At 32.2% G+C, this 14124-nt stretch overlaps 1 protein-coding gene across 1 annotated transcript; it reads left to right on the top strand.

The window, feature by feature from the left end:
- Positions 1-3237: 3237 nt before the first annotated feature.
- LOC134232246 (carbohydrate sulfotransferase 15-like) lies at positions 3238-7180 on the top strand. Its single transcript, XM_062714204.1, has 7 exons — positions 3238-3615; positions 5001-5277; positions 5571-5693; positions 5878-6034; positions 6359-6515; positions 6728-6875; positions 6987-7180. Exons 1-7 carry the CDS (start codon positions 3334-3336, stop codon positions 7166-7168), a joined length of 1326 nt encoding a protein of 441 aa, XP_062570188.1. The 5' UTR covers positions 3238-3333; the 3' UTR covers positions 7169-7180.
- The last annotated feature ends 6944 nt before the right edge of the window (positions 7181-14124 follow it).

Genomic DNA, 14124 nt, shown 5'->3' with positions numbered 1-14124 from the left:
TATATTTCCATTTCTAATTTTTCTCTCTGAGATAACTCTTTGAAAGTTAGTGGAGTTAATTTCTTGATAATTCTACCGGAACGTAAAATTAGGCAGCTCAAGAGGTCAGGAGCTAAGGAGGCCTGCATGCAAATCTCGTGCGCATCTGTCTCTGAGTCTGACGCTAAGGCGGACAAATATGCATGAAAATCTTGTGCGGCTGCCGTTGTGTTTGACGTCAGTGGCGAGGACTATTGAAATTTGGATGGGAATCCTCGTGTAATTTAAATCTATGTCTGCATTTTTAAAGTCTAAATCTGTAAATTAATGTTATTTCATAATGAAATGGAAATACAAGGAATCACTGTCTAGTTAGTATAGTACGCCAGGGACATCAACAATAGTGGGAAACATGGGATAATTTATGCATAACGGGCTTCGTTGGCGTCGGTGTCCCAGTTAAGGTCAAGTTTTTTAGAGCAGTTATTTTAAAGTACTTCTGTGTCCTATATTGATTAGCCATGCATGGAAGATGTTTCTAGTGTGTTTCATTGTACCAGTCAAAGTTTCAGATGCTGCAATTTCAGCAAAGGAATGACCAGGTTAATGTTTTTGGAGCAGCTTAACATTTTTGGTGCAGTTTTTGGTGTAAGTCTCATTTCATAGTAACTATAAGATCTATGTTGACCAAACTTGCATGGATGGTACATCTTAGGATGCAAACTACCAGGCTTGCTTCGGATGCTAAATCTGACCTACATTTTCTGGATTAGTGAAAAGGTTAGTTTTTTTTTATACAGGTTTCATTTCCAAGTAACTATGAACCCTCTCAGTGTTATACATCTTAAGATGCACACTAATGGACTTGCTTCAGATGCTGAATTCGACATACATTTACAGATAATGGACCCGGTAAAAGTTATGGGTGCAAGTCTTTTACCAAGTCTTTTACCAGGTCTTTTTTATAAGGCTCATAAAAACCAAACTTGCACAAACGATGCATCAAGGGATGAAAACTCCCAGACTTTCTTCAGATGCTGGATTTTAGTTATGTTTTCATGATGAAGAACTAGTTTGAAGTTTTTATATAGGTCTATTCCATCAGGTCAAAGTTGCATAAATTTTGCATTTTTGAATGTACACTTTTTGTTGGTTAATTGTTTGACTTTGCCTTACTTAAAGACAACACTCGTTGAGGTGAGCTCTGTAATCTCTGATTACCAATGTTTGTACTTTATGAGTTCCACAATAAGATGCTTAGCTGAAATATATGGCACGCCAAATTCACAAAAATGAGTTAAACATAGTTTCACATTTAATAAACTAGGTTTATCGACTGTAAACTACAGTTAACAAACATTGAACTATCGTTAACAATTCGTTAACTATAGTTTTCATCTGTAAAACTATATTTAACGGTTTAACTATAGTTTACAAATGCTAATCTAAGTTTATCTGTCTGTAATAAAACGTTAACAATAGCTTTTGTTGATAAACATAGATTCACGTCTGTAAACTATAATTTACAATCGTGAACTATAGTTAAGAATTGTTAATCATAGTTTCACAAATCGTGAAACTATATTTATCAGATAATCTATGTTTTGCAATCCCAAATGATTGTTTTCAGTGTTAAGTATAGTTTACGGTTCTGAAACATAGATTATCGCATTAACTATGGTTTACAGATGTAAAATATAGATTAACGTTGTTAACTATAGTTTACAGTCCGTAAACCATAGTTTACAACCGATAAACCTGGTTTATCGACTGTGAAATATGGCACGCCAAATTCACAAAAATGAGCTAATCATAGTTTCACAGTCGATAAACTAGGTTTATCGGTTGTAAACTATAGTTTACGGACCGTAAACTATAGTTAACAACGTTAATCTATATTTTAAATCTGTAAACCATAGTTAACGCGATAATCTATGTTTCACAACCGTAAATTATACTTAACACCGAAAACAAATCATTTGCGATTGCAAAACGTAGATTATCTGATAAATACAGCTTCACGATATGTAAACTATTGTTTACAACTCTTAACTATAGTTAACGATCGTAAATTATAGTTTACAGACGTGAATCTATGTTTATCAACAAAATCTATTGTTAACGTTTTATTACAGACAGATAAACTTAGATTAGCATTCGTAAACTATAGTTAACAACCGTAAAATATAGTTTTACAGATGAAAACTATAGTTAACGAATTGTAAACTATAGTTAACGGTTTGTAAACTATAGTTTACAGTCGATAAACCTAGTTTATCAATTGTTGAACTAGGTTAGCTAATTTTTGTGAATTTGGCGTGCCATAGTGAAACTATTTTGAGCTCATTTTTGTGAATTTGGCGTGCCATAGAAATATGTTCCTGGTCTTATTCAATTTTAGGAAGGGGATTGTATGTAACTGCTATCTATTAAAATTACCCTTTAAAAAAAATAGAAATCTCCTCTCGAACGCGTTCTTTGAAATCCTAAGAACACTTTTAAAAATGTACATATACTTGGACGAGGCAAGTGAGATCGTAACCACACGGTTGTATGTACATGTACATGTATATTCTTGCAAGTCCCAGGAACCCCTAATCTTACTCAAAACTGACACCTTTTTTAATATTTCTTGCGAGATTACAATATTTTCCCATTTTGTTCTTCTTTAAGTAGTTGAATTTCACCATAACTTTTTAAAAAACATTGTATAATTTTAGACTGTTTAATACGTGGCCATGTACAGGTTACACATCTATATGTAATGCTGACCAAAAAGACTAAATTCACTCAAATTGTGAATTGCTGGCAACACGACGAACTGATGCTTATTTCTCTTTTGAAGTGTCGAAGATCTTATGAAAAATGACATTAAGCGTTGCTTTGTTACTTTTTATCAAAACATGCAAAACATTTGAGTACATGTACTTCGTAGTAAAATGTCGAATGCGTACAAGTTCCAGCAAGCCAGTATCTGATACAAGGAATATTTTTTATTGCCAATCTTTCATTAAAACATCCATCTAGATTTTATTCCTGGTCCTTTTATGGAACAAAACCATTTATCGCAACGTCTTTATTATATGACGCCACCTGGCGGTGGGACTGCGTGTTAATGACCTTTGACATCAAGCAAGGTCAAGTTAATTACATCGCATGACAATATATCAACCACAAGACTTGACCAGGCTTCTTGTGGGATATTTTTGTCCATTTCATTCTCATTTATTTCTTGACAAGGATAACAAGCGCTTGTATTTGTAGCAACATGGCCTCAAGGTGAACTTAGACTGGTTTGTTTTTATTTGGACTTCAATAGAATGATGAAAAGAGTTTTTGATATCAGTAAAAAACATGAAAATTATCGTGTTACATAGCTTTAAATTACGGAAAACCAAGAAAAATAGAATCTGGCGACCAGTCTTTGGGAGAATTCGAGGAGGAAATTTTCGCACGGCTGTGCTTCTGTTCTTATTTTCTCTAATGATAACCATTGGGTTTATCATTAAAGTGACCATTGATAACATTAAGTATGACATTAGAAAGACATCCAACAAAATTCAAACTTTATGTAAGAAAAATGACGGATGGAAAGATGTGTTTCAGTGTAGAAGAGGCGTTCATAATTCAGTTAAGGTATGTTACTATGTAGCACGTAGTTGACGAGAATATTTTTTTTTTGTTTTTATGTAAGCAAGGATTGGATGTCTGTAAGAGAGAGTATCTGCAAGTTATGTCGATCGCTTTTCCAAAAATGTCAAATATACAAAACTATGTATTTTATAACAACGAATGCATTGTTAAGTTATTCATTTCGAATCATATATTTAGACTATTATGTTGAATACCTGTAAATCCAATATATGAACATAGAGTTTTGTCAATGCTTAATTTATGCAATGAATGCATCGATACTTTTCTTAAAGTCTAAATGTTATGCAAGATAGATGTGGCTTTTAGAATGTTCTATAAATACACGTTTCTAACATTTGAAACATACTGCAATTATGACGAGTAATAAATACGACGAGTCCAATGCAAGGTCCATATATAGAATTTCCGATCGCGGGCAAAGCAATCAATGACACATGGTAATATAGTACTATAGTAATAATGCACTAATACAGAATTCTTCAGAGGAAAGGCGAGCGTTCGTCTAAGTCCAATCCCTGCTAATATAAAACTGCGGCGTAAAAACCGAGTTTTGAAACGTAATTTTATAAAATGTTATAGAAGTTTTCTTTACATCAGTTTATATAACTCTATACAATACAGGTTTTGTCTCTCATTTGATAAAAAAAACCCAAATGTTTTAGAATTAGTATTTGATTAATTAGAAAATTGAAAGTTTCAGTTTTAAACGGAGAGGGGGTGGTGGTCATAATGGCAAAAGAGTCCTTTTCAGGGATGGGTTAATCAATTTTCTCCATTTAGTATATACTTATTATGATAAGGCTCAACAAGTCATTAAGACTCTTTAAAGGCGATATAAATGATGGATAATCCTACAAGAGAATCAAAGACAAAGATCATTATTAATGTCACGAACATTCCCTAAAAACAATGAACCATTGATTACTAATGAAATTACGCCGTAATAAATTAGGAACCGCATTGACCAGGACTGGGCCCTTGTGTCCTGTCCAGATAAACAAAAGCATGCTATTCCGGGCTAATAAGACGTCCTAGGACATGTAATGATTCGGTCCTTCGCTCATTTCTGCTTGGTCGGTTTTGACATTCACAGCAACGTTATCATTATTGTCGTAAAAATGAGACGGATATCAACACTGAACTGAATATAAAGAAAATCTGAGAAATTTTTTATGCATAATTTTTAGGAAAAAAAGATCTAAAAAATCTGTATATGATTATAAATTTATGGTTTAGATTAGTTTGCAAAAAACAAAAAACATTAAAAAAAAACTTCACAGCACAAATAAAAAAGTAATAAATAAATTTATATCAAATACGGTAGATAAATAGATTCTTTAGTTACGAGCTATTTTGTCTTATTGCAGCTGTTGCGTAAATTTTGGACGGAACGTTATAAGAATCCCTGCTTTCGTAATCAACGGAAACACCCGGGGGACCACTCATCGGAACTCCTTCAGTGTGTCCCTTACTTCTTTGTGATTGGGTTTCCGAAATGTGGAACCACAGACTTGTTTGATAGGATGTCACATCATCCGGAATTCGTACAGCCATCATTTAAAGAAATCCACTGGATATCGCGATATCGCTTTATTCCGCCTAGACGCGACCGACTCAAGTTCATCGCCATGAACAGAACATATCGTGAGTGATTCTGCCTTGAATTTAAAATCACTGTTAGAAATAAAGTTTTATTTTATTTGTAATGATTATTTTGTATTTATCTTATTTTTATTTCAATGTTCTAAAGAATTGGAGCTTCACATTGAACATAAAATTGCATAACTGTTTAATTTTTTTCCAGAATAAAAAGTAATATTACAGCAAAATAATAAAATACATAAAAAAATCAATATGTTTGATTTTTACACTGCATATTATAATGTATAGAATTGTTATAAAGATTCATCACAATAGTTTTCTCATACCTGTCGTAGGAACGACAGATTTTGACCACGGTTTTCTTCTGTACACCAGAGTATTTTATCCCATGGTCCTTGACGTGGAACTGGAAAAACTATTGAAAAATAAGACAAATATTGAATACCGAAAAATAACAGGTTAGTCTTCAGATATTAAAAGGCATATTATTATCTTATTACCTTATATAAATGTTTAGATATTTAAATTCAATCAATATTAAAAAAAAAATATCAGAAATAACTAATGGAAAAGTAGATATTATTTTTCTTTTTGCTAAAGATCTATCAGTGTACAGTATATAAATAATGATATCTGTTGCAGGGGATTTCAGTCCGTCTACAATATGGGACAATGATATTTATTCTTCACTACCGAAAAATTTTAATCTGACCATTCCCTCGTATACTACAGCTGATTTTGTACAGGAAATGAACGCATGCGCAAAACTAATCGTGATGATTAGGGACCCTGTCCAAAGGTAAAGAGAATCTGCATTAAAACTAGAGAAAATGAAAATTAATCTTAATAATTTTTTATAAAGACACCAAATTTTTACAGGAAGTAAATCAAATGATTCAAAATGACTTATAAGACAATTCTTTTTCTCACAAAAATTAATGTCTCTAAGTTGTATTAAACCTCATACCTATTTTAGTTAACGGGACTGACAAACTCTGGGCGTAAAATATAAAGGTGTAAACTTCTCAGATAGGGTACCAAACTACGCCAATGAAAACTAATAAATCCTTTGACTTGATCCTGTGTACGGTATATCCATGTACATGAAATCTCCTTTTTGAAGGTTGTACTCAGACTACCTATTTTTCCATGCTGCAAACAAAGGTCCTTTTGACTTCCATAACAAAGTGACGTCTGCAATAAAACTTTACAATGATTGCATTGACGACAAAGGAGTTGACGCTTGTGCATTTGATGCACCGTTGGCAAAAACGACAAAGGTATTTTAAAAATATGAATAAAATTAAAGTGGGCTAAACTTCATTATCTTAAAAGAAAAGAATTTGTGAAAAGTGTTTTGACTCCTTAGCTATCAGCATTTTGCGTTTTTATACAACTACAGCTATTGCCCTAAGTCAGACTGTTTTGCCGTCAATGGCGTCATGTTTTTATTACCAAACTTCTAATCACGTTATTGTTTCTTCTCTAACAGGTTCGTTTGCGCTTGGGATTGTATGTGGTTTACATAAAACAATGGCTGAAGAGGTTTCCCATGGACCAGTTTCTGTTTGTTAGACTTGAAGACTACGCGGCAAGAACAAGCTCTGTTTTGAATAATGTCTTCAATTTTTTACAAATGGGTATGCATGAAACTTACTTCAGTATTCTATTTTCTTTGTAAAATTAAAACATTTTCCGTTTTATGTTTATCTTCTTCCTATAAGTACCTTAAATTATTGTTTTACTTTCAGGGTCTGTGGATACTGAAATAATGGGCAAAATGATTTTCCAAAAGCCAGTAAACACACGCAAAGTAAACGTTGGAGAAATGCTACCGGAAACCCTGAATATTCTGACAGATTTCTACGAACCATTTAATGAACAACTTGCTCAATTATTGAATGATCCTCACTATCTTTACCATCTTTCCTGATATAATACTTTATTCATGTTGATAATTGTATTTTAAATCCAATATTATTGTAAAAGGACGTAAAATGTCTCAGTCCATCGTGACTTTCCCCTACAACTTTAAAAAATACCAGACGTGTTAAATGCACATTGTTATCTGGGCTACGCTTTGTATACAGCGTTCACTCTATATAATTGATACATCTACAAATGCACACATCTTCATCTCTGATTTACAAAACAATTTCATCTCTGATTTACAAATTGTATGTACATGTGGCAGTTTATAACATAAACGATTATAAATTTGTGCTTTCTTGATTTTAATTTTAAAACTGAAGCGATTTATGTGGAGGTGTAAACTTAAAGGTGTGTTTGTGACAGACATGTTCACGTGCAAGTCAAGCTGCAAGGTCGAAAGATAATAAAATGGTTCTAAAAGAAAGAACTTGTCTCAATGAATATACCTGTGAAGTATAAAAGCACAAGCACCACCTGTTCAAAGGTTATGACAAAAGATAATGCTTTCGAGTATTAGTTAAAACTTCTTATGATACTCAGGGGAAATATTTGTCTCTGAAAAACACATGAAAATTATGAAACCTAGCACCAACTGTTGAAAATTTTCTTGAATCTTGATATAGGTGTACATTGGCATATACAAGCATCTAATGGTAAGATATGATTTCGTTTTAAGTTAATATGATAAACTATTACCTTTTTAAAGCATGTTTAAGTAACTAATGTACAGTCCCAAATATAGGGAACCCCGATCCTTCAACTGACGTCGGAATTTCATAAATATTATGGATTTTGTTGAAGATTACACCAGGCGATGGGCCAGATATGAAAAAGACGTTGTCACTTTGTCAGAATGAATAAATGTATCAGATCCATGTTAAAATCGTGTATTAAAAGAATAAGGGGCAATATGAAAACCATCTATCCTTTTGTATTCAATAGTCCATAAGTGAAAAAAAGAACTAAACAGATTATATAAGCTGTACGTTCTGGTCCCTGCTGACAAAGAAGGTTACAACAGTGTCTTCGTTTCTAAGGTTCATTATATAAATTGTAATTTAGGAGAACTTGGATTTAATTCTATAAGTGGTAATCCAACTCATAGTTCCCTTTTTAAGAAAGAAATTCTTCAAAATCATATGTCACTTTTGAATATCTTTAATATCCCACAGAGCCAAAATGAATTTGAACTACCAATATACATGGATTACAACACTTCAGAAGAATCCTCAATCTCTACCCAGAGTTATCGTTCGCTTCGCTACAATAAGTGGGGTTTGCTCTGCTTCCATTTTGTATTGTTTTATGGACTTTTGATCTTGAATACTGTTCGTCATATCCATATGTTTCATGCTATGTCAAATCTCAATTAATCTATTAATGAGTTTTAATCTTTATTCTGATATCACATTTGTATGTTTCTTTAATGTTATAAAGGTTCCTAATCAATTACTATAAATTACTATTAGGTTTTCAAATAAATTGGTATTGACTGTAAAAGAAAGTATAAAAATGAAGTCATATCCAAAGGTTTGCCGCAATTGTTTCAATATTTCAATAATTTAATGTTTGCTGCTGAGTTGCAGCAAACCACATTTGCATTGCTAAATACTTTCTACAAGTTTGCTGCAAGAAAGACACTAAGGCTTTCTAAAGGGCGTCATAGTTTTTTTTGTATAGTTTTATTGAAACAAACTTACAGCAATGTTTGCAGGAAGGCAAAGTCTTGGTAAGGGCTATAAAACACACTGAAATGTAAACAAAAAATGTCAGATTTGAAATGATTTATTATTGGGTATTTTATACTGCTATATGTGTGTTAAATATGAGAATTTTAAAAGTGCATAAACACAGATTTGAAGTTAACAATTTCTGTATAAAATTACGACTTATTGTAATATCATACACAACAAGATTGCCACTTTTCCTAATTATTTAAAAGAATAAAAATTATGATTTGTGAAAGTGCAAGTATGTGTCAATCAAACCCGTCCAAAAACTTGTTTAGATAATTTTTTTAATATATTTTCGTGTGAAATGCTAAATATTGCAGTATATAAGTCGCTATTTAAACAGCAAAATTCAACTTCAAATTTGTGTCTATGCACCTTTAACAATCATTTTTGTTTGTGAGCGATAAAATTAGGATCTTGATCAATTTACATCTAAGCTGAAATGACTTTATTCTATTAATTATGTCCATGTCCTGTTGGACGTCGAACATTTCATTTCATCAATCTTTTTTGTCAGAGGTTTAGTAAAGAACGTGCGATCAGATAACGTAAAGCTTTACGAAGGAGAACAGACAATAAAAAATACACAGCAGCAGTGGGGAAGTGTGTCGCTGCAAATCCGTATCCTCTGTTCAAAGCTGAGGAGGAGGTGTATCCCTTCCAAAAGGCGACTCGACCGAGGAGGAATATTCCGACAAGGATCGGAATAGCTTTCAAAGAGCCTGCATCCAAAATGGTAGACAACGTCACCAAGCCAATGGAATGTGTTATAAACTGCTCAACTGTGTTTCTAAAGACGCGGTTTGCAATGTCCACAACTTCTTCCCCTCCGCCCTTGATAGGATCTATGGCTTTAGAGTAAAATCGAAGGTTTGCAACTTTGACTATGAAGAAGAAAATCGAGAGCGATGAAAAGAACAAACAGCGAATTGTAAACATGCACCAACCGATCACCGATATCAGTCAAGCCTGATGTGTTGAGGGGTGCATAGCGAAAGAAGAAAACAAAGATGGCGCTGGTCACACACCAGGATGTTAATATCTGTTTGACAACAAAACTTTCATTCTGTCGTAAAGATCGTAGATCTTTGTCGTCATTGTCACCCATACTGCATGCAGATGTGAGATTTTCAGGCTAGAAAGTGAACGTAAGAAAACACCATTAATCCTATAAAAAAGATACTTCTAAAACTTGTAATTGGAATCTACACAATGGTCGCAATCTAGGACAATGCTACAGACAATACATATACGAATAAATAGATTACGTACATGTAATTCAGAATAAAACTATATTGCATTAAAAGAGTTTTGTGTTTTTTCGTCGATGAACATCACTTTAAACAATATTTTATTATGAATAAACATAATAGGATTGGACAGCACATAATGCCTATATAAGTTCCTGTCCATTGATGAACATTACGTAAAATGTCCGTATAAAAATAGAAATTGTTGTTCTACTATCATGTTTATAATCTGTGACATTTGATGGTTCTGACACACATTATTCAATAATCTCGTCAAGGAGAGTATGCATTGTGTTTAGTTTATGTTTCAGAATAGTCTTTCTATATGCATAAACGATTCATAAGGATTTTTGGCAATATATCTTTTCAATTGAAAGGTATATATATAATTGAAAGTTATAATTCACTTATACGTACCTACAAGTTGTCCAAATTACGGAAGCCCATGTATGTCTTCATTATAGAATTTGTCACAATATTTATCAAGAAATTTGATTATCTTAACGAGGTTTGATCCTGAAACTTTAAGTCTAAAGAATTTTTATTATCAAGTACGGTATATGTATGTTTTAGTATCTACACACATACCTTCAGAAAAATCATAACAAGAGATGGGTTCAATGTTCCTTTGGGCGCTACGGTCCATTTGATATTACTTTTTGCACTAAAATTGTGACTTTAATCAGATTAATCAAAGTAATATCCAGAAAATAAAACAAATCAAAAGTAGAAGTTTATGATATAAAGAGCGATATATGGTAAGTGTCTCAATTGGCCCCTTAAAATGAATATCTTAATTTTACTTTAAATATAGCTTTAATTTGTACAGCTATATATGCGACCTTTATTGGTCATTTTCATTTTGATCAAAATACCGTTATTTTAGAAATATGACATCATAAAATCACGTTTTCCCGCCATTTTAGCATATTTTGTATAAAACTGCTTATTTTCAAGCAGTTTTTCTTCCAGAAAATATAGAGCGCAGCCTAGAACAAGCTTTATATTTTTACCAAAGATGTATCTATCCAATACTGATTAGTGACAGAAAAATTATGTATGTTCTACACTGCGCTCTATGTTTCCCATAAGATAAAAACATCAAGGAAAAGGCATAATTTTGGCTTTTTTGCTAGATAGCAAAAATAGCATTATTTCTCATGTCATTTACAGCTAGAGAGTGCATATAAATGTGAAAAATATATTAGAAATATTTCTAATATAATCTCTTCTTCAAAGTAAATATCAATTAAACATATCTGAATGTCATTCTAAAATGTTGATTTTTAGGGGGCCAAAATTGGCTCTTATCATATATACTCCTTTTCAGATATATTACTAAAAAGGTGGACTTAAAGGGACAAAGACACAGTTTCAGTAAAAAAAAAAATCAACTTTATTTTTCCATTTTTTTTATGCTCACAAATACTTAACTTAGGTATTTGTTTTAATGAATAAGATATCATTTATCAAGATACAAGACAGATTTATAGCTCCAAAGCTTTGTTATGTTAATAGCCATTCTCTGTAACCACTTAAACTTCGTTGCCACGCATGGTCACCGATTTTGATGAAACTTCACCCATGCTTAGTACTTGACACCAGAAACAAATATCAAATAAAATTTCGTTGCTATGTGTCTCGGTTGCTATGGCAACAGCCGGAAAAGTTTGAAAAATCAAGATTTTCAGCCATTTTAAATCTTGACTGTGGCTTAATAAAAACTAGAAAAAGGAAACAAACCATTCTAACAAAAACATGACACCTTGATGTCACTTATACTGTAAAGAAACTGTTTAGAATATATCTCTAAGTAAGTGGTAACCAAGGGTACATTTGGAATATATTTAAAATGCTTAAATATGCTGAAAAACACTCCGTATTCACTAATGGTAGGTGTTACATGCTCAAACTCAATCAACGACTGAAGAAAAACAATGAAAATGTTTGACCTTAAGTATATAAGTATAAGCAATATTATTCTATTAATAACTTATGGTTGCCATGGTAACACAGTATAACCATGCAAAACCAGTAACTAAGATTGGGTTAATGCTACTGTCTTGAGGAAAAACATGAAAATTCAAGACTGGCAAATATGCAACCTTAGGACCTTGCAACACCAAAACCATAAGAAAAATTGGGTATAATTGCTACTTTGCAGTGTTACCATGGAAACAAAGTACCAGTGCTTAAAAGTGAATTATTTTTCACTGCATTAAGAATTAAATTGCCATTTAATCAAGAAACAAATTAAAGGACTAAGCTTGAATAGTACTTATCTGTTAGAACTGAAGTTGAATATCATATGTTGAAAAAAATTGATGAAGAAAACAACACTGTTGCTATAGTTACCAAGAAGGGAAAATGTTCGATTTTATGAACTTTATATCAATATTAAACTCTGTGTGCCAACTTCTTGCATCCACTTAGAGATTGGATGATAGTCAAAATTAAAATTCAGGTTAGCTGTTAATAAATATCAATCATAAAAGTTTTGGGAATCTACATTTAAGGGTACGTATCCAAGGAAAGAAAATATTTTTCAGGTTTTTAAGCATATATTTTCTGCTTATTTCCATAGCAACGCTCTATTTAAGAATCTACTCTGAATTTTTTCAAATGGGAAAAATAGGAGTACACCAACATCTTTAAAAATTGATCATTAGTTATGAGGAAATGTGCTTTTTTAAAAGATAGGATCAGATTTAAACATACAGAGTGTTACCTTGAAGGCTCTCTGTGGTATAAAAACCTTGGCAACCATTGCCAACCAAATGAAATATCATATTTTGTTCTTGGCATATGTTTCAAGGCTCCTTTTTCTATTATTTGGTCACATTTCATCCTATAATTGCTTTTTATTTTTATGTGTATGACTTTATAAAATTCAATGAATATTTTTTTTTACTTTTGAATACTTTGTTACCATAGTAACGTATGTAATAGTTGATTTACCAAACATGTTTATCATGCATTTGAGACATCTGACCTTCAACTTTTGGAAACAGTCATTGCCCATTGTTTGCTTTGCCGCAAATGTTAACTATGGGGCTCTAAACATGTTAAAAAATGCCACTTTTCGAACTTTAAGACATGTTGCCATGGTAACTATAAAACATAGCAACCAATTTTTGCCTGATTTCAGTTTAGGGTATCAATGACTTTTATCATAGAGAGTTTGGAGAAATTCTGAGACTATGCGTGCCACAGCTCCTATCATTACAGAGAATGGCTCTTAACTCTTTACAACTTACTGAACTGTAATGCAACATACGTAATGTTAAAGTCATTGAATTAGAAATTTACCATTTCCCCTAAAGCACCTTTTAGAGTGGTACACTTTTCCCTAAAGTTTAGCGTAAATAATATTTTGACGTTATATTCTAATACAAAAATAACTTTTCTTAATTTAAGAGATTTTTGCAAGTAAAAAGTAGAGAGAAATTGGCATTAAATTAAAGATTAAATGATCTTTTTAAAGTGCGTGATTGCGGGGAAACGGTATATGCGTGATTTTGCGTTAGAAATAGGAAATGGTAATACTGTATGCGTTAAAATGCGTGACTGCGGGGAAGGGGTTTAACTATGCCCGTGCAATGCTTTAGTTAAATAAACATAAATATGATCGTTCAAAGCACCCTTCAAAGAATTTTTCAATAAAGGCAGTTTCTAGCGATTTACTGAATCTCGTTTTGTTATAAATATAATATTTTTCTATATGTAAGCAGATACAAGGCACGAGCGTTGTTGACATTATGAAGAAATTTAAGTTCTCTATCTCCTTTGTAAAATTAATCAACAAACAAATGTTCAAATTTTTCCTGATCAATTGAATTACATTAACTAGGAATTGTGAACATTAAAATACGTTTAAACTGTGTTAATGTCCCTTTAAAGAATATATTGACAACATTTGTCGCAATGTGATGACAGAATGCATTAAAAAATGAATTAAATACTGCATGATAAGA

The sequence above is a fragment of the Saccostrea cucullata genome, unplaced genomic scaffold, assembly GCF_032062105.1.
Source record: "Saccostrea cucullata isolate Sc308-1 unplaced genomic scaffold, CSIRO_AGI_Scuc_v1 ctg1143, whole genome shotgun sequence".
In the NCBI taxonomy this organism is placed as follows: Eukaryota; Metazoa; Mollusca; class Bivalvia; order Ostreida; family Ostreidae; genus Saccostrea; species Saccostrea cuccullata.
Note: the sequence above shows the minus strand (reverse complement) of the source record. Positions and strands in the feature narration are given on the sequence as shown.

Bases quoted from the DNA above. Each gene is read 5' to 3' on its own strand.
- LOC134232246 (XM_062714204.1), top strand. From the start codon at position 3,334: ATGAAAATTATCGTGTTACATAGCTTTAAATTACGGAAAACCAAGAAA. The intron at 3,616-5,000 runs GTATGTTACTAT...GTCTTATTGCAG, and splicing joins GCGTTCATAATTCAGTTAAG to CTGTTGCGTAAATTTTGGAC. The intron at 6,035-6,358 runs GTAAAGAGAATC...TCCTTTTTGAAG, and splicing joins ATTAGGGACCCTGTCCAAAG to GTTGTACTCAGACTACCTAT.